This window comes from Cyprinodon variegatus, unplaced genomic scaffold (assembly GCF_000732505.1).
Source record: "Cyprinodon variegatus isolate N-32 unplaced genomic scaffold, C_variegatus-1.0 Scaffold439, whole genome shotgun sequence".
NCBI classification, from domain to species: Eukaryota; Metazoa; Chordata; class Actinopteri; order Cyprinodontiformes; family Cyprinodontidae; genus Cyprinodon; species Cyprinodon variegatus.
Genome location: NW_015150892.1, coordinates 85,902 through 106,846, shown reverse-complemented (window position 1 = coordinate 106,846; position 20,945 = coordinate 85,902). Strand labels below are relative to the sequence as shown.

General features: G+C 36.5%; 1 protein-coding gene across 2 annotated transcripts in view; it reads right to left on the bottom strand.

The window, feature by feature from the left end:
• LOC107093662 (ryanodine receptor 3-like) overlaps positions 1 to 20,945 on the bottom strand; it is a 101,111-nt gene that overhangs the window by 43,359 nt on the left and 36,807 nt on the right. For both annotated transcript variants that reach the window (XM_015388853.1, XM_015388852.1), the window contains 14 exons: positions 20,890 to 20,938; positions 20,627 to 20,787; positions 19,778 to 19,937; positions 18,835 to 18,921; positions 18,469 to 18,695; positions 17,055 to 17,267; positions 14,969 to 15,578; positions 14,206 to 14,406; positions 10,937 to 11,039; positions 10,655 to 10,789; positions 6,675 to 6,948; positions 6,434 to 6,548; positions 3,770 to 3,902; positions 1,293 to 1,396 (listed from right to left, as the gene is read on the bottom strand). In XM_015388853.1, coding sequence (XP_015244339.1) covers positions 1,293 to 1,396; positions 3,770 to 3,902; positions 6,434 to 6,548; positions 6,675 to 6,948; positions 10,655 to 10,789; positions 10,937 to 11,039; positions 14,206 to 14,406; positions 14,969 to 15,578; positions 17,055 to 17,267; positions 18,469 to 18,695; positions 18,835 to 18,921; positions 19,778 to 19,937; positions 20,627 to 20,787; positions 20,890 to 20,938 — 2,572 coding nt within the window. The remainder of the gene's footprint in view (positions 1 to 1,292; positions 1,397 to 3,769; positions 3,903 to 6,433; positions 6,549 to 6,674; positions 6,949 to 10,654; positions 10,790 to 10,936; positions 11,040 to 14,205; positions 14,407 to 14,968; positions 15,579 to 17,054; positions 17,268 to 18,468; positions 18,696 to 18,834; positions 18,922 to 19,777; positions 19,938 to 20,626; positions 20,788 to 20,889; positions 20,939 to 20,945) is intronic.

Below are 20,945 nucleotides of genomic sequence, written 5' to 3'. Positions count from 1 at the left end.
TACGACTTTATTCTCCTAATTTTACGACTTTATTCTCATAATTTTATCACTTTATTCTCGAAATGGAAGAAAAAAAAATCTCTAGCTTGGCCTTAATACTTCGTCTTATGAAACGAATAGATCTCTGTGTTTTCATTTTACATATATTAACATGGAGTATTTTAATCTGCATTTTAAAGGAGCTTTAACCCACATTTATGTATGTTAAGGAAAATTACAGCTGGAGCAAACTGAATCATAGTGTTAAAGATCAGAGTTGTTTGCAAGTTGCAATGAAAACTAAACGTTCACTGAAAGTTAGAGGTGCTTTTGGATTCAAACATGAAGAAGAGTAACTAGCTGCATTGTTTGCTTTACCAAAAATAACTACTGGATGTTGTAAAGCAGCACAGACGGTAGTAAGAAGGGATGTTCAAGCACACTGCTAGAATCCCTTTAAAAAAAATCCCAACATGTTTTCATTTATTACCTAAAATGTAAAGGATGAATTAATGCCAAAATGATTCCCTTTTTACACTATATAAATACAAGTTAATATAACATAACTATTGATTCCATGCAATAATTGTATATGCTAATAAATATTCAACTTCAGTGTTTCTTATCTATGTAAGGATTTCTTATCTTTAGAAGGACATCTATTATGATTAGCAACATCAATTTCATTCTACTATGACTTTATTCCTTAATTTTTTTTTTTATTATTTTATTGAGTTGCACCTGAAAGAGTTCAGTTTTACCGGAGTTCATCACTTTTAACTTAATTTGTTTGTAAATTATGTTAAGGATGGCCTGGTACCCTATTATACAGTTTAGATGCATACGTTGTGCTGCTCAGTCACGTTTTGTGTTATATAAAGTCTGTTGTTTCAACACTGGGCTGCTCAATGGAGCAGTGGGTAGCACTGCTGCCTTGCAGCAACCCTGGTTCTGGGTTCGATTCCCAGTCTGGGCTCTTTCTGCATGGAGTTTGCATTTTCTCCCTGAGCATGCGTGGGTTCTCTCTGGGTACTCCAGCTTCCTCCCACAGTCTAAAAACTTGACTGTTAGGTTAACTGGCTTCTCTAAAATTGTCCTTAGGTGTGAGTTTGTGTGTGCATGGGTCTTTGTCCTGTTTGTCTCTGTGTTGCCCTGCAATGGACTGGCGACCTGTCCAGGGTGTACCCCGCCTCTCGCCCCTGGTCATCTGGCGATAGGCACCAGCACCCCTCGCGACCCCAATTGGGATTAAGCGTGATGGATGATGGATGGATGGATGTTTCAACAGTGTTTTTCTAGTGAAGCTATCAAACCTTCTCCAGGTCAGGTTCCTCTAGAGCCAAAGCCAGACCATTGTTGTCCATCACTGAAGATGCTGCAACATCCAGAGGAGTGGAGCCTCGCATTGCTTCAGAGGCTAAACACAGACAAAAAGCACAACATTAATCTTATATAAAACAAGACATGGTAGCAGGAATGCATTACATCAGATAAAATCTTTTTTCTTATTGTAGCTCAAGTAAAGAGCCTTGCATTGTTTTTCTTTTACAAACTTCCAATTATTTCCCTGCAATCCTATATGATAGACCTACACAAAATTAGGCCACATTGTGAGTGGAATGATTTCCAAATTATTTACAAAGCTCTAGAAAACATTCCAATGATTCCCCTTTTTCAGTTTTATCTCTAAATAAAATGCATTGAAACTAATCCACTTCAAAGCTGATCACTTTACTACACTGAGACGACTTGACTTTAATATTAATACAGCTGTCAGATCAGGACAGGATATTACCCACGGCAGCAACAAGGAGAGCATTAAATATTTATACTCTAAGATAACACACACACCCACTTAGCAACACTGGGGTTAGAGTTATGAGCCATTCCAGAGAATAAATCATCCAGTTCCAAGTTGTACATGTCACCTGTACAGTATATAGCCAATAAATAAGTCTGTCATGTTTTTTTCATTAACAGAAACATTGTGACTGCCATAATTTCTCATTATATGACCATTTAGAACCGTTTAAGCAGTAACATAACACTGAGATGGGACTTAGACCACTAACATAAACGCAGTATAACAGTGTTTTCTAACTGTTATACTGACTTTTTCCAATGGGTTTGCATGAGAGCAAAGGAAATAATCTGTTATACAGGAAATGAAATGAGTTTTCCAGTTTGGCCAGTTGTCAACTTGTTCTACAGTAGCAGCCATTCAAAATGGCCCTTTCCAGTCAAACGCCAGCCGAATGGCAGCCCACTTCCCTACAACTCCCAGCGAAATCTCCAATTTCCAGCCACTGGGGTGACCCCCTCTTGCATATTTTTTTCGCTCCGACTCTACCCTTTCACTGAATTACAGGGTCTGACCAGAGGAAGGTGCTTTTCTTTACATCTTTATGTCCTCAAATCATGGCCGAAAAGATATTTTAGTACAACGTTTGATGTATAAAAAAGGAATTTTAGGGGACCAGCCAAGGGCCCATTCAAGGAAAGAGTTGAAATTTTGAATGGCTGCTACTGTAATACCTAGTGTAGGTGTAACCATTTAAAAATCATCAGGGTCCGAATAAAGAAGATCAACAACCAGTAAAGGTCCGGAGACATTTTTATTTATAATCTGTTACTTGAAAAAGAATTGAACACTGAAATAAAATTAGGTTTTTATGCATATATGTTATACATCTAATTTTTTAAATAAAAAAATATTTAAAAAGAAATGAGAACATTTTTCCATTTTAAAATCTAAAGTGTGTTTTCAATCTTTCAGTTTGCTATATAGACAATTTCCTTATTCACATCTTTTATAAAACACCTGAGCTAACCGTTTGTTATTTTTTTTCTTTCTTTTTTATGGCTTAATGAGAGAAGTGGGCTTCATGGTGCCCTGCATGGCTTTTTTAACCTAGGTTTGATTCGCAACAAAGCCATTCTCTAGCACATATCAAGGTGCTCATTTTGAGCCTGGATCCATATTTATTTTTGATTCTGTTCATGGTGGAGAATCCTGCTTCACAGCAGTAAGTTGAGCCAAACATGCTCAAAATGTGCAGGGTCATCTTTGAGCACCATTTCACTTTTCTTTCACCAGTTCACCACAGTTCTTCCAGCAGTCCACAGTTTCTCTGCTTTCTTTTTCTCATTGTTTTTTCTCTTTTCCTTCTTTTCCATCGCCATGCTTCCCAAAGGAATACCTGCAGTGGCTAAAAGTTAAATCAGGTTGGGTCTGGATTAGCCAGCAGGTGGGTCTGGATCCGGACCGCGGTCCTCTAATCTGTGACCTCTGACCAAGTGGTTTAAAAAGTGGTTAAAAAGACTTAATCTCTCACAAAAATTATTGCATGTTATTATTACATGATCTCATCACAGGTTGGGACAACTCAGAGTACAGACAGTGGATCCAGAACTTTGTAGTCTGGTGCCAGCAGAACCACTTACTGATTGAGCCATTATCCATTTCCAATTTTATCCAGAGACAAATCAAGCTTATATTAAGATTTTCAAGAGTCCATAAAAATAGTGAAATTGTTGCTTTTAATGTTTAAAATATTTTTTTCTATTAGTCATTTTTCAATTGTTAGTAAACTAAAAAAAGAAAGAGGGATATCATTATAGGACATTTTTCATACCCAACAAAATTTTTGTACACTAAAAGGTTAAAAACAAAATTCTTAGTTTCGATAAAGCTTGAGAAAGCCTGAAGTATTCTTTCCATTTAAAGTTGAAGTTTGAATATTTCAGTAGATGCTATGAGAATCGACCCTCAGGTTAAAGCACGACTTACCTAATCCAACGCTGCTGTTCTCCAACAGGTAGCTAAGGTGATCAAACATGGCTTTCTGGTTTTGGCGGCTAATACGGCAGAAATAACACAAAAAGCGACAGCAGCTGGCCACCATCTTAGGAAAGGCAATTTCCTGTAAAAAAAAAAAAACAACCAAACAACAAAACGGACAAAACAATGTTTTAGCCTTACTTCATTTCATCTCAAAGATGCAGAGAAAAACCTTTCCTGATAAAGTTACATCTGCTTTCTTTATGGACTCCACCCAGTATTCTGTTTAAACATTAATCAGCAGATTGAAGTTTCCCCCAGAAATGAAAGAAAATTACTGGAAAGATCAACAAACATTAGTAGAAAAGAACATTTTTTCCCTATTTTAGCAAACTCGATTTGCAAAGCTGCCCCTTCCAGAAAATCTCATCAAGCAAGAGCTTAACAATCAATCACAACAAATCCTTCCTGCTTTGAGAGCAGATCTTGCTGCCTGAAGCAGTTTTTTTTTTCTGAATGAGCAACTCCTGGAGAAGGATTCCCATGTAAACAGTTTTTTTGTGAAACTTTCATCCATCAAACCTTTTTTTCACTCATGATAATGTTTTTTTCTTTTATCAATTAACAAATAGTTAATAAAAATCTATAGCAGACAAATAAATGATGCCACACAGATGGCCATAAATGACATACTACGACCCACGGAGCTTTATGTGGCCATGGTAGGAGACAAGCACATGACTGATCAGACTGTCAGCATCAGTCATCGGGGTCTTAAAGCTGCCCTGAGGTCTGACTGCCAGGCTGAGGCTGAATCTGTGTTTGATTCTGACATTTAATCCCAGCTGGCTCCTCTAGCTTCAGTCAGCGAATCTTCAGAGTCCTCATCAAACCCCTTCCACTTTTATAGCATCTCCATTAGCCATGTGGTTTTTCAGGGTATTAGGCTGTTGATCTTAAAATAACATTTGTCTTAGGTATAACCTAATATGTATTTAAATATAGCCTATGCTCATATGTCAGAAGCTACCACACCTGATTCTACTTAAGATACGACAACCAGGCTGTTACATTAAGCCCTCAACACGATTAACTTTTAACTGGCTGACTATTATTCTTTAGAAAAGGCTTTACCGGCCAGATTTTTCCCCCCACAACATTAGAACCATAAATACTATTTAAGGTATAGTGGAGCATTTTCGTGAATTTTTGACGACCCACCATCTCCACTTTTAAAAGTGTTTAAAAGTTGCTGTTTGCGTCGCTCATACAAGCATACTTTCCAAAAGAAGCTGGTGAAAGTTCTTCTCAGTTATCCATGTCATAGGGATTCCAAAAAAAGAAAATTAAAAACAATCCACTGCACTTTGTTTCCAAGTTTGAAGACGTTTTGCTTTCCATCAAGAAAGCTTTTTCAATTCAAATTGTAAGAAACTGCGTTGAGTTCGAGGTTTTAAATAGTAGCTCATCAAAGCCTTGTTTTTGTTTTAAAAACATGCAAATTAGAGCGGACGAAGGGGTACGCCCCTTTAGAATGGGGGTCTTTTGGCTTCTTTTGTTAGCCTGCAAAGCCCTTGAATGTTTTCAAAACAAAAACATTGCTTTGTTGAGCTACTGTGTAAAACCTCAACGCTATTCCTGACAATTTGAATTTACCACTGGTAAGTGAAAATGGAGATGAGCATCAAGATATCACCAGAATGATTGACAGTTAGAAGGGCCACTTATTTTGATGATCCACCCTAAAAATGAACATCCTAAACTATACAGTTAAATAAATAACTACAGGATGTTTGTTAAAGTGGCATCTTGTCGTTTACCATTTAATTTCTTAATAAGCAACCAGTGGACTAGTGGTGTGCACAGACTTTTTTAAGGGCAGGGGCAGAAAGGAAAGAAAAAGGGCACATAAAGCACATCCGCACTGCAAAAAATTTGAATCTTTATAAGTCTTTTTTTCTTAAAATACGTGCATTTTTTTTGGATTGAGGAGGTAAGTGAGACACTTTGCCAATGGAACAAGACAATTTCCATTTTACATAAGAGAAAACTGTTGCATTGTCTTATTTCAAGTGCATTTTATCTAATTATCTTATTTCAAGAGTAAAAATACTGATTCCATTGGCAAATCCTCTTACTTACCTACTCAAATTAAGGGTAAATACACTTAATTTAAGTAATCTTTACTTATTTCTAGATTGTTTTTGCACTGTAGAGGGCACATTAGCACAAGGTTTACACACAGTCTAGCTAAAAATGATGTGATGTTTTTTTGGTCCTGGTTGCTCCTGTGACACTCCCTCTACTAACAAGGGCTCCTTACTGATATGTAAAGCAAGCCATTTCCAACATGGGTTTTAAGATGGACAAAAGTCAGATCACAAAGTTGAAGCAGTAGTGAAGTCAAGTTATACTATAAGTATAAATTTTTTGATAAATGTTTTATCCTGTGAAGCAAAACATGTGGATACAGCACTAACCAATATTTGTCTAGGTTCTGGTCAGTTTGGACGTTTTTTTGGCGTGTCCAACTGGAAGGTTGGAAAATATATTCCTACTGGCCTCCTGGCAACACCAGAATGAGCCAGAGCGCATCCATACTGGCACAACACCCAAGGATCAGGGGAAGAAAATATCCAAAAAGGAGTGTTGATGGATAGTTTCAGTTTTTACCTGTGACTTGTCTCCTCCCAGGACATTGACCATGACCTCCATCACAGTCTCATGCATTCCCAGAACCCTCATCAGGTTGGGATGCTGGTAGAAAACTTTATTGTTCATTATGTCCCTGTTAACGCAAAAACATAAAAATTGTTTTACATCAAGAAAATAAATGAACCCACTTTAGACTGCTATCTATAGCTCCAAACATAAACATGCTGCTACTTCTGTATTTCATGACCTGTTCTCTTACCCAAGCCCATCAGTCATCAGTTTCTCCTCTTCCTTTCCCATTCGCACTGAAAGCAGAGACCTTATTTGACCCAGAGAGACCAGCAGGTTAATGGCATCCTGCACAGAGGCGGCGCTGATGGTATATGATTTCTTCATGGCTCGGAGCAGTTCACCGATGCCATCATACTGCCTCCTCAGCAGGCTGAACATGACTCGGACCAGCTCCGGGTCCTGGATATGGGACTCCTGAGCCCAACTGGTTATAGTCTGAGAGATCAGCTCCTTCAGGTTGGCTAATGAAGGAAGAAAGTTATAAAAATAAGTAAATCAAAGATAAAAATCCTCTCCACCAGCTCTAGTTCTTCCTTTCATCAGATCCAGTGTGTGAATTCCAGGGGGAGTTTTCATTAGTAATGAAAGTCGTTAACCTAATTAATAGTTAACAGTAAATTAACTTTAAATTATGATTTAGATTAAGATTTTGTAGGGTTTGCTATTTTATATCATTTACTTCTTTCCAATTATAGAAAGTTTCAACATGACAAAAATGAGCTCAATAAAAAAATTCAGTCTTAATGGAAAAAACACAACATAAATAAACCTGTCCCTGTGTGAAAAAGCTACTTCCTAAAATATCCAGCTAAGCATTTATAAAAATGACTTTTTATAACACTTTGGTCTATCACCTTGCATAATCTTTCTAAATCAGCCAATCTAAACAGTTTCAAATACTGTTATTTGGGCAAAGCCATGCAAAGCATCAGCATCCACTGTGTGACGTAATGACGTTAGTGCTCATGCAGGTGCCCATGCGCACCACCTCCATGTTTTTATGTTTTTTAATAAATGGCTGACTCCGCAGCGTTAAAGAGTGCGAGCCAACAGAGAATATGTCCAGTTGTTTCTCTTATGCTAGGCTAGTCGATAAAGTTTTTCACTGTGTACCATAAGTAAAATGCAAGTACTGCTGCGCAGGGACGGCGAATATCCCCACACATACGAATGACCCGTTTAAGCTCATGACTCGACACCACCATTCTTAATTTATTTTTTTTCCCCCAAAGTGAAGCCTTTTGAGCTTTAGATGTAATCTGGATTGTTTTCCAATCTCCTGAAAAAGCCATTGATGATCTCTTGGAGTAATTTGGTGGCCCTTTGTCCAGTTAGATAGATGTCATTGACTTTGTCTTCCACCAGTTCTTAAATATCCATAAAGTCATATCATGTGTTGTTTTTAAATCTATTAATCTCCTTCATGTTGCCAGAAATGTTCAAATGACACCAAATCTGGGCAAGGTAACCCTAGAAATGTTAATCAAAATTAATTCATGATTTAACAAGAGAGGCAGTGATATTTATATCTAGACTGGTTTGCATAACCTTAAATTCTCTTTAATAAATGGTATAATTAATTGAAAACTGCTTTTTCTATTTTCAGATCACATACATATATCACATAAATGCATAAAGGATATCTATAAAGAATCTAATGTAATTTCCAATAACACTGCAATAGAAACTGAAGTATTTGTTTGACCACTGAGATTAAACTGCAAAGGTACTGAATTAATTTCAAATATGTTCTCAATGAAACTTATAAATAAAATCTAATCAATATGTATTCTATAAAACATCTTAATACCTAAATTGAGAATAAAAAAATAGGGAAGATTCTAAGATGGAAGTCCAGCTTGTTTTTAAAAACCTGCCCTAAAATCAGAGTCAAAATCTAAGTAGCCGAGCTTTGCGTAAACGTATTAGAAGTCTCTGCAATAAGGTTGGTAAACAAAAGCCCTCGCTGAACTTTGAGTGTTTCAGTGGCATTACACGACATCTGTAGCAAACAAAGGGTCGTATTCCAGCTGAATCCTAATGAGGGAGGCGCCAGGGAGTGGGCTACCCTGAAGGTTAAACTCTGACAGCCTCACAGCTGCTCTCTGTCATCTCAGACTACAGAACTTTTAACAAATAGTTTAAACAAACAATAGCAAATCCTTTATCCATTTACTGTTTTACACAAATTTTTAAAACCCACAGTTCTATAATGCAATGTTAAACCCAATTTGGTGTTTATAACATTGTAAGGTTCAACAAACCCATTGTCAAAAAATTATTTAAACTTGTTATTAAAAGGTCTGACTTTTAGACCATACCCATATTACTAAGCCCTTTAAAGCCTTAATGTTTTCAAAAACTGCAGCTCAGACATTTAAATTGTGTCTTTCAGAATCGTCTCGGCAATCATTTGTCAGCTTCATGTAAGCTTTGAATAATGCAGGCTAGCTGGGCAAGGAATGAGTTTAGCATTAAAATTCATAGCCTGGAGTCTTACAGACTCTGCACTTTAGTCTTTCTATTATTTGAACCTGAACAAAGCCACAAATTCTGCACTAGGCAGCAGAAAGAGGGATAAAAACCACTGTTCCTAGCCTCTACTGAAGATTACTTGGATAGAAACTGGGAGGTGCAAGAATATCCATGATAAAGGAGTCTCTTCTCGGTTTGCCAAAGTTAGAGAGATGTTAAGTGATATTAGATATATTAAATTTGTAAAGGAAATTGGACTGAATGCTTTGAAAAAGTTGGCAAAAAATGAACCTTGATTAGTATTTCCTCTTAAGGCCAAAGATAATGACCAAAATATAAAACTAAACTAAGCTATGTCTGCAGCCGACACATGGAGTGGCCAGCAGTCTGCAGACTTAAACCCATTGAGCTGGCTTGAGATGAAATGGATAGAAGGGTTAGAGCAAAGCAACCTTAAAGTGCTGAACGTTTATGGGAATTTATACAACTGATTCAGGGAAAAAAAGGAATTATTGAGTTATATTGTAGAAAGAATGCCTCAAGTGTATTTTGTGTATTTGTGTAATATTTGTCAAAGGTTTCTTTTTTTAATCTCGAAATTCTTTAGAGTGCAATGAGACCTTAAACTGAAAAATATGGAGGTAAATTGGGTCCATAATTTTTTTCGAAAGCTAAAAAATAAATTGAAACTAAAATTAAAAAGTATTTTGAAACAAAAAATAAAGCTAATAATATATATATATATATATATATATATATATATATATATATATATATATATATATATTATGCTTTAAATGCTTTTTTAGAAGCTTTAAATTACCTAATAGATTTAAGATTGTTTTTTTGTTGTTTTTTTCTAACTGCTGGCCCTTGGCTTGCTTTTCCTTAGACAGAAAACTTTGAATCAATTTGACTGCATGATCTAGGCCAGCGGTCCCCAACCACCGGGCCCCGGGCCGCACAGAAAAAAGTATATATATAAAATTTATCGACTATCAGAGTCTGGGTGATGTTTTATTTTGAAAAATATAAAAAATTGCGGTATTCTCTCCAAATTACATCAGTTGGTGCATCTGTGCCTCTTGACACAGGTTAATTCGCTTCAAGACTCATCCTATCTTTGTGAAGCGGGACTTTCTGCGGTTACAGCGACCAAAACAAAGCTACGGAGCAGACTGGACATCAGGAGCACACTTCGTCTGTCATTTTCTCCGATTAAGCCTAGATGGGACCGGCTTGTTTTATTTTTATGCTGTTTGTATTTGATTTTATGCCAGTCGTATCATCTTACTTGATCGTATCTCCCCCCCCCCGGCCGGTCCGTGAAAATATTGTCTGACATATAGCGGTCCATGGTGCAAAAAAGGTTGGGGACCGCTGATCTAGGCAAATTTTAAAATGCCTTGGCGCTATATAAATAAACTGAATTGAAAAACCCAATGACCCTAACTTTGCTTCACAGAATAATTTTCTGTAAAAAGCTGGAAAACTTGAAGCTTTCTAAATTTTCTGGCCAGCAGTGTATATGCTTTAAAAAAAAATAAATAAAAATAATGTCTTTTCTTTCTCAAGTGTGAAGAAAGACAGAGGATGGTGGGGGTGGGGGTCATCCTATAACTTGCAGAGCTCACAGAAATGTCATGTCAGTTTATTAGACCATTTTTCTCAGCTGTGTTAATAGTCCCTTACTTGGAGCAGCCTGTTCTGTCTCTGCAGGCTCATCTTCTGTCTTCTGTGGGGGCCCCTTGATCTTGTAGAGCAAAGCCAGCAGCCGGCCTTTAATTGATGTATCCTGCTCTTTTTCTTCCTCCTCTACCGGAATTCCTGCCAGGGCAAATACCTTTCTTTGAGTTTAAATGTGGTTGCTGAACTTCTCAGGCAGGAAAGTTTAATTTACAACAATGCTTTTTAATCAGTTATTGCCCAAATGAATGCCTGCAATCTTCTACTGAGCCAGGAGCTGAAATCTACCACAATGCAGCTGCAATTCCTCATGGAAAGACTTGAGTTCATCCTGGATCTCCTCAGGACAAGGGCAGTCCTCGCCTGCACTGAAGTTAAGGAGAATATTGATCTGCAGGAAACAAAGACACAAAAGGTTAAATGAAATATGAGAGGAGGGAAATGAGGTGGTTTTGAGAGAGGAGGTTATAAAAATAAATAAATTTTAATGTAAGGTTGGGTTAGAGGCTGAATCAAAAACAATGGCATCCACCTTAACCAAGTATATAAGTAGAAATTACATTAGAGTCAGAGTAAACTAAATAATTACCTGTTTAAACTCCACAAACTTCTATTAAAGTCTTTACTTACAAAAAAATAAAAACCTGGATGCAAAAGTTTGAATTTCTAGTTTAATTTTATCCTATAAGGAAACAGGATAAACAGGAACTATTGGAAACAAGTACCCACTGTTACTTTTATACACTTGGTGCTTTTCAGCCATGGCAGATAAAAGACAGCGAGCCTGGGAAAGTGGTGGAGAAATCTTCGGTGTTTCCTTTATTTTATATGTTTAGAAGAATCAAGGAGAGGCTTTCTGAGGCTGATGAAACAGTTCAGTCAATGTATTTTTTTGTGCAGATACTTTTGAAGGATCCTAAGTCTTGGATTGTTGAGGCTATTTTCAGTCCACTTCTCTTGTTAGCTTTTATGTTTACAGACTACTGCTCTTTGCCAACATAAAATACCACATGCTGCGGTGTAGTGTATATTTTTGAGAAAGCATACATACTTGTCCTTTGTGTTTTAGCTATTCCTTTATTTTAACTATAACCTGAATAAAATAGTGAATCATTCCAATGGGACTTTGACAAGAAAGGAGGTGAACCCAATAATAAGTATTTCCTTCATTCTAGTACTTAATTCTTTTTATTTTATTTTTTTATTCGGTCAGTTTTGTTGTTGTTTTTATGACATTTTTTTGAGAACTGATGTGGGAAACTATTTGAGACAAACACGCATGGACTAAGGAGGGGGTGGCGTCCAAGGTTGACCCACCTGGGGTAAGGGTAAAGTAAATCGAAAAGAGATTTCATATTTTCTTTTCCATAGACTTTAACTGTATTATTTGGAATCATTTCTGCAGCTCGCAATAAAGAAAACGCTTGCTGACAGACTGACAGCACTAAATAACACGGAAAAACCTGTCCTGTTGTTACACAGGCGATAGGCAACTGGTAACTTTGCAAAATGAATATTCAAACTTTAGGATTTAAAATTAGAGGCCTCTTTTCCAGAGAGCCTTAAATCATTTTATAAAAAAAAGTCTGTTTAAAAGAGAGTGAAACCTAAAACTACTGAACAGATTTAAATTAAGAATTATTAAAAAAAAAAAACAACAACATTAGGACTAAAATAGCTGCTGAATTAAAGTCAAAGTCAACTTAACCCTCTTATAAATAGCTTATGCTGCTTTCTGTTGGGACAGTTACATAAAAGGTAATTAGGATTTTTCAACTGAGAATACCCCCCACAGGCATCAGGTGGAGGGGGCGATTCAGTGTTTAACTTTCTAATCCTTAGGTCAAATGTTACTAAGTCTTAAGAGAGATCTTCCTTTTATCAGAGGTTTGGTTACTGCAGAATACTATTGCAAGCGGCCATTTTTCCATTAACCCAGGAGGTCCGGTAAAGATGGGCAGGTGTAGGGGTTCAGGGATCTGCCTAAATCCACGGTGAGAGAGAAGGGCCAAATATTTGCATGCACTAATTAGGAAGTTCTGATCACTTATATTATGGCCATTTGTTTGTGTTTTTCTGTTGTCAATTTGTGGAATGACAATTAAGCTATTTTGACTTGAGAAAAATAGAGCAAATATAAAAAGTTGAACTATAAACAGAATAGTATGCAGCTTCAAAGGCTAAGCTCAGCCTTTTCAAAACACAATTAGGGAGTTAGATGTTTTACAAAGTTAATGCAGGTATTTATATTGAATAAAGGTAATTAAACGAAACAGTTTAAACAAATTGACAAAATTTGCTTTGTTTGAGAATAATTGATAAGCATTTCATTAAATGTAACTAATGAAATTAGGTATAATGTTCACCCTATCACTGATTTATATTGATCTACTGTTAAATGGTATGATCATTTGCAGGAATTTTGGTTTGGGAGTGTAATAACTATTTACATTTTTAGTCTTGTTTATTCATTCATTAATTCTTCTGTTTTTTTATACCTACTTACATGTTTAGTCTTATTTTTCATCAATTAATGCAAAGAAGACAACATGTTGGACTTCTTTTGGTGCTATTCATAAAATTCTGAAGATGTTTTAGAACCGCTTCATCTCAAGATTTATTAAGTTTAATCTTTTGGGGACCCAGCATTAAAACATTGCCATTTCTTTGAGCATGACATCTTTATCAGGAAGCTGAAAAAAGTTAACTAAACCTGCAACTTTTCTCATATCTGTTCCTCTATAGATCTTATGTTGCTGACACTTCAGGTCAACTACATGCATCATGATAACAGATTCAACCAGTGTACAACAGTTTCAAAATGATGAAAATCCCCAGTTCTGATAATAAAATACATACTGGTAGAAACTCATTTAGAAGCCCTGACAGAGCTACGGGTGAGTGATGCATAGTGAAAACTGCATAGAAGACTCCTCCTCTTCGCAAGCAGGTCCACTACCACACTTAAGTCTCTATATACACCAGGTCTGTGTTCACAAAAATAATTTGACCTATGTTTCCAATTCTTCCATCGTAAAGCAGCATCAGGCCCAAAAAAAATCATATGTAAAAAAATCTGTAGAGGGTTAAAATAAGCGCAAGGAGCTGTTCATACTAGTATATGTAAAACATTTTCAAAATATATTTAATGATCAAAATATATTTAAGATGGGGGGAAAGGCAGGTTGTATCATTAACTTTAAAGAATGGGGATTAACTTTTTATTTTTAAGACATAATTTCAGCATTTTAAGGAGATCTTCTAACCGATTTTTAAAAAATCTGAATCTTTTGCGTTTAAAATGGAAATAAACATTTTATATAATAACTATTTGAAAAAAACTTGGAGTCATGTTGTTTTGTTGTTTTTGAACTAAGGAACATTTTTTTTTTTTAGTTGGAGAATAAAGAAAAATGTAACAAGTATAAAGTGAGCATTATGCTTTTAACACTTAAAAAAAAATCCTTATCAGCTAAATAAAACTTTGATCAATTCATTTCTGATTTCATTTTAATCTAAACCATTGTTTATACACTAGTGCTACTGAAGGGCTGTACCTGCTCATGTGGCGGTGAGCGGAACTCCTTGGTTTTCTTGGCGGTTACGGCGGCAGACATGTTGAAAGCCTGCATGAGCTCGTTATAGCGGAACTTCTGGTTGTATTGCAGTTTGGAAACGAAGCGGTCAGAGAAAGAGACGATGGATTCAATGCGGTGCTGTAGCTCGCAGTCGCAGAAGTAGTGCAGCAGCTCACACATCTGGAATCAATAGAAATCAGCTTATCAGATAAAAGTCTTATTTGGCTTGCTTTTTATGTTTTGTTTTAAAGTATCTCATTGTTATGCAATATCTGATTAATTGTGGTTAACTGATTATTGAAAAAATCGTCAACTAATTTACGAATGGATTAATCGTTAACTGAAACATAGAGACTCTAAAACATGCCTTCAGCTAATTGAGCAGCCCACTTAGAGCAGCAATTATACCTAAATTGTAAAAAAAAAAAAATGCATTTAAGATTAAATGTCTGTCAATATGCTCTATCCAGAACTCCATAACTGGAAAATAACGGTTAGTTGCAGTTGGATTTGACCTGTGAAAAGTAACAATGCTTATTTGTGGTGCTGACGGGTGCATCAACATTCAGTCCATGTTTCCTTCAATAATATCTCAGAAAAATAATAAAATTAGAATTAGATAAGAATTGAGTCTATGCAATAAGTCAAAGAACATTTTTTGAATTAAACCAACATAGAATCGTTTTCAGTTATATCTTTTATCCACTGAAATAAAAATTGTATCTGTGATGACTTTCATCACCTGGCGTTTGACAGACTCTGGCAGGGACTTCTCCAGCAGACCTTTAGCAGTTGGTTTACTCTCCTTGGTCTCCTCCTCTCCCGCCTCCACAGCCTTCTCCTCATTCTTGCTCACCTCCTCTTTCTCCCCTGCAACAACCACCTCACCCCCACTCCCCTCTTCTCCCTCCTTGGCCTCTCCGAACACGTTGGGTTCAATCAGGAGGAGAATCAGCCTCACCTCCTCACTGGTCAGGACTCCCATAATCAGCAGCGTTCCGATGAGTTTCAGGATGGGGACGAACTGGTACTCTAAACTCCCGCCTACCGGATCTCTGATGTGGGAGCCTCCTCCCTGCACAGCCTCTGTTAGCATACTGATAGCTTTCTCCTTCAGAATGCCCAGGGGAATCTGGGGGCTGTAGAGGAACTGGTGCCGTTTAGTGTTGATGATGCCAACTGGGGAAAAGTTAACTCGAGGTTTGAGGGAGGTGCTAAGGCCCACTCCGGGAAGGGAGTGCCTCTTGGATTCATCTGGGAACAGCTTGATGGAACGGGTCTCATCTGTCACAGGGATGATGAATTCATTGTTCATCATTAGGCGAGATTCTTTAGCCGTCTCAAGATGAATGCTGGAAAAAAAAAATCTATTTCAGTCTTACATATCTGGATTAAATGGACTGTTCTTTAAAATCACCACAGTATCTAATGAAAGTGGCAGGATAGTTACTTTTTTAACACTAATGTGGCATAAACCTGCAAGATAAAACAAGCAGCTTTAAACTAAAATGCAGCTAAAACCAGAAAATGTTTTCTGTGTAAATACACGCACAATTGTTAATCAGTAGCTACGTTTACATGCGCAAAATTTCCCCGATCCATTCTAAACCTTGGTTGATCAGAAATTCAAATTCTGTTACATTGACACTAAATTAAATGATCCGATCATAAATGGTACATACATGTACCAAGCTTTCGATCAGATGGAATCATTTAAGCATGTCTAGAATTGTCTAATTTTCAGGGAAAGGGAAAAAAATGGCAGAAAATGTTCACACTGGCGTTGCACACATACAGTGGAGATGATTTTACTCCAAAGATCCGAATGGACGTGTACATAGATGGCAATCGGAATGGGGACGACAAAAACCACCTATCTCTTACAGAACGAAATTTCTTTGCGATGTGAATCGGATCAGATTAGAATTTTCAGTCTGACATCTACATAAATTATTTTTGATCTGATCCGGCCTTCAATCCGATTATATGTGTCCATGTAAACGTAGCAACTGTCTATGAATAAATCAGACTCAAACTAACTGAAAGCAGCATTTATCATCTTTAAGAGCAATGCAGGTTTTTTATTTGTATTGGGGGAAAAAAAAAAAAGTAAAATAAAAACTCAGATTGAACCCGTTAAACAGGTTTCTCATTAAATACCAACACAAGACTGGTTTAAGATCTTAATGAATAAAAAAAAAAGAATGAGTTATACGTAACTTTTGGTGGTTTAAACATCTAACATTTATTTGAAAAAGGATTGATACTGCAGAGAAAATCAGGGAAAAAAATACCTTCATCAAAATGAAAACTTCTTAAATAGACTGAAAAAACAGGAGACAGGATCACTTCAAAGGCTTCAGGTTAGCTTAGCTCATTAGGAACAAAAACAGAAATTAGGAATGACTCAAGGTTATTGCAGTGTAATGTAAATTTAATATTTTTTTTCATGTTTATAATCTTTGAGGAAACTTGATTGCAGTAGGTTATGAGCTGGCAACACATAGTTCCATTAATAGGATTTACTGGACAATGGTGCTTGTTGATTATGTTCACCACTACATCATGTTGGCAGTTATTGGCACTAAAGTTTACATTGAATAAACCTAAATCAGAATTTTTTTTTTTAATTGCATCTGAGCTGTAATTACAAAACTGGTTGTAAGTCTCTGCTTTTGTTTTTCCTGTTCATTCAATGTTTCAACATAATTTTAATAAATGTAATATTTGCATATAAAGAAGATATAAATAGATCTATTGAATGGCAACAAAATATAAAATGAAAAAAAAAAAATCTTTCCATTCATCCATAAAGTCTGTTAACCCACCTGATGAGGACATCATAGAAGCCTTGTCTCAGCATGCCTGACAGGTACTGGTTGTCGATGGTGGTGAGAAGCTGTGACTGGTCTAAATGGCTGCAGAGAGCGTGAGCAACACGCGTGTTTCCCAGAGCACAAAGTGCACAATATAACTTCAGAGTGTGGAAGTGGAACTTCCTCAGGTCCTCATGCTCTGACAACTCAAGGATGTCCAAACACCTAAAAAAAAGTTATAAAAGACATGATCAGATGTTTGGTCCAATCATTCTGCTTACTGTCCTCTGATTTAAAAAAGGTTCTACCCATCTGTATCTGCTTTGACCTCTGGGGTTCCATATTCCTTAATTGTTTAGCATTACTAATAATAAAATAATCTGCTGTTTCTTTCACTTTAGTATTTACAGTATGTGCACCAGTTATGGCCATCTTTGGAAAGAACTGTTTTGGTGTTCTACAGGTATATATCTAACTAATATATCAAAGTTCCAGAAAACTGTAAAAGTGCAGAAAGCCTGAGTTCCTTTAAATCAAGACTAAAAACACATTTGTTTAGGATTGCCTTCGACTGTTCTAGTTAAACAGTTCAACTAAAACATCATTAGTTCAACTTCTTTATTTTCTTTAGTCCACCTGTTTTTAATGTTCTTTTTTGTTTCTGCATTTTTTTATTTCATTTTATTTTTTTATTTTTTCCTACTTGCTTTGATTCTGTTTTATTTTCCTGTATTTTATTCATGTAAAGCACTTTGCATTATCTTTGTACTGAATTGTGCTATACAAATAAATTTGCCTTGCCTTGCCTATTACCTTGAATAGAAATAAGTCCTTATGTTTGATTTGAACAGTACAAACCCTCGGATAGTTCTGATGGTGATATTGGCCTAATACGTTTATTTTAAAGTTTTAATTGTATATAAGCTTCTTGCATATCATAACTTTTGGACCCTCTCAGTCAGGAAACGTTTTCCCCAAACAGATTTCAATTTGTCCAAAGTCATTCAATTAGACTTGGAGGTACTAGTTATGAAATATATCTTTCTGTCTTGGTCAATAAAATTCCAATCCATATATAAGTAGATATATCAGCTCCATCATGTTAGGCTCAAGACGCTATAGTTCCTGGGTCATTTATCAACATATTTACCTATTCTATGTTATCTGACAGGAACAGTTTGATTCAGACGGCTATATTCAACACAGGTTAGTGTTACACAGGAAACCGATCTCAATATCATACGTTAGCTTGTTTAGAAGGACTTTTGTATGAAATTGAAATACAGTAGGAATCATTCTTAAAAGCCACGCCTGTGTCAATAAATCTAAAATGTAGAGTTAGCATGTTTTAATGGCCAGGTTTGAGTGACCAAACCTTGGGAAGTCTATTAAGATAGATCAGAAACGCATATTTTATTTATGTTACCTGTTTTCCTCTGGGATGTGCACAGCCAACATCTGCAGAGGCTCCAGACACTGCACCACCCAGCCGTGTCTCTCACTGACCCGAGCCGTCTCAACATTCAGGAAGGTATTCGGCATCCGACTCCACAGCACAGCTACGATGGTCTGCACATCTAGACGTGGTGGACACTGTGGAACCGGGTTCCGATGCTCGCTTCTAAACATGGCTGATGATAGCGGCATAGCATCCTGGGAAGGCCGGGAGGATGGATATCATAGAGCAGGGAAGCAGATACAATAAAGTCTCCTTTACTGAAGTTATAACATCCAAATGACCTCATTGGGGAGGATTCATGTTAATGTCCCAGTTGAACAAATTGAAACAAACCTTAATCTTTACAAATTCAAATTGGAAGAGGTTGGAACTGGTGGGGCGACAAAACACGGCGGGGAAAAGCTTGGTGTTTGGCTCCACCTTAAAAAACAAACAAACCAGAATTATCTAAATACATTACTAAAACAGCTAGAATATATTTATCACTATATTTTACCAATATTCATTGTTAAAAAAAATATTTTGGATGTTTAGAATCTCAACTGGCTTTGGACAGCTACCATCTGACAATAAACTGGAGGCCAAAATAAAGCGATTATTGGGAAATGTTACAGAGAAAGCAAAAATTGAAACACACCAAGAGATTTTGTAAGACACCAGGACTTATTTAAGAAAAGATAAAGCATAATACTCCATCTTCACAGTGTCGCTTTTTTCTTTTTCGTTTAAAAACCCACAAAATTTTAAATCAACCAAGAATGGTCCTATTTAAAGCAAAACTTATTAGAGGTGTTTTTCTTCCAATTTGCCTCACACATGGTTTTCCTTCTGTGTGAGAGAGAACAGAGAGAAAAATGCTGCCTTTTTAGAACTGATTTTAGCTGCTGGTCACATAATTTGAGCGGATTTTTAATCTCTTTCTTATCGATTGTTCCATCATCAATCAGAAGCAATAAAAGACATCAGCAGAGGAAGAACACAATAATCAAGAAGGTGCCCAATGATTCGAAAAAGAAAAACAGTTCAGCAATGCTTTTAAAGAAACTACCTTTCTGTGAGTTTTCCTTAATGATGTTGGGTTTTTAAAACATTATTTAGAACAACCTTTGAAAGTATTTTGAATTTCCTGTAGCCAAAATACAAGAACTTATAAGACATCTAGTGAAACAAATAATGACAAACAATTATTATGGATTTCCTTAAATAGCATAAAAACAGATTACAGCTTATGCCTTATGGCTTCCCCCTTCATTTAGGACTATAGAGTTTTATTAACCTGATACACTGTAGGCAGTTCTTTTCCACCGGCAGTGAAGGAGACAAGGCCAGTGGCCAAATCAACCAGGCAGCCGATTTCAAAGTCTGTGTTGGAGCGGCTGGAGGACGGGCCAAGAGCGTCTGCTGCACACACCATGTAGCAGTTGCTCCTCTGAACACTGCAGCAAAAGCAAATACGAAGAATTCAGAAAGAACAGCCAATGAAAGTTAGGTCCTCATGCTTCTCTACACAGATAAACAATTAAATTGTTGGTTGTGCTTAAGATCACAGAACTATAAGGCAGCAACTTTTAGAGGGACTTGAAACTGTATAATAACACAATGAGCTGTACTGACTGATCTTTTTAACTCTAAAGCTAAATGATGCTCATGTTTAACTGTAACTTTGAAACTAAGGCTTTGTCTTTTCAAGGCTCTGTTAAAGATGAGCTTGCTATGCAAAATGTTATACCATTAAAAACAGAGTTAAAAGGTATTTTCCTTTCTGATTATAAGTGATACTGCTGAATAAAATGCAGCGAAACAAATTATAAAGCTTAAGTTTTCGTATCTATTCAAATATACTTATTTCTTTTTTTTTACATTAAACAGTTAGTTGAAATTTAATATAATAATTTAAGCTTTTAAGAAGAGCAATTTAAATAAAATCGCAGTTTTTTCTCAAAGTTCAGACATGCTATGGTACATTATCATCGTCTAACAGACTTCCTTTAATTTCAAAAAGACAATTTCAAAGCCTGATCAGCAGACTACAGCAAATAAGATAAATAACTGGAAAGAATATTCTCAGAAAAAAAAAATCCAGTGACCACAAGCTGCAGCTATTTAAACATCAGCAGCAACTCGCCTCTCGTGGACCCGACCCCTCTCATCTCCCAGTGTCACAGTGACGGTTTGGGTCTTGCTGAGACTGAAGTTCTTGCTGTAGTAGTGATAGTCTGGTGTGACCCAGCCCACCCACACAGATGCAGGGTCCTGTCCTGCAAACACTCTAACCGAGTAGTAGTACTGCAGATAAGAAAATGAAATATATGAAAGGGTGAGGTTAGTATCCCTAGCAGGGAACTGAATGTCAATTTGTCTTTAAGTTGAGAATTAACGGTAATTTACTGTTGTAATGCTTCCATAATCGATGCTTCCATCTTCCCTTGGAGGATGGCTGAAAA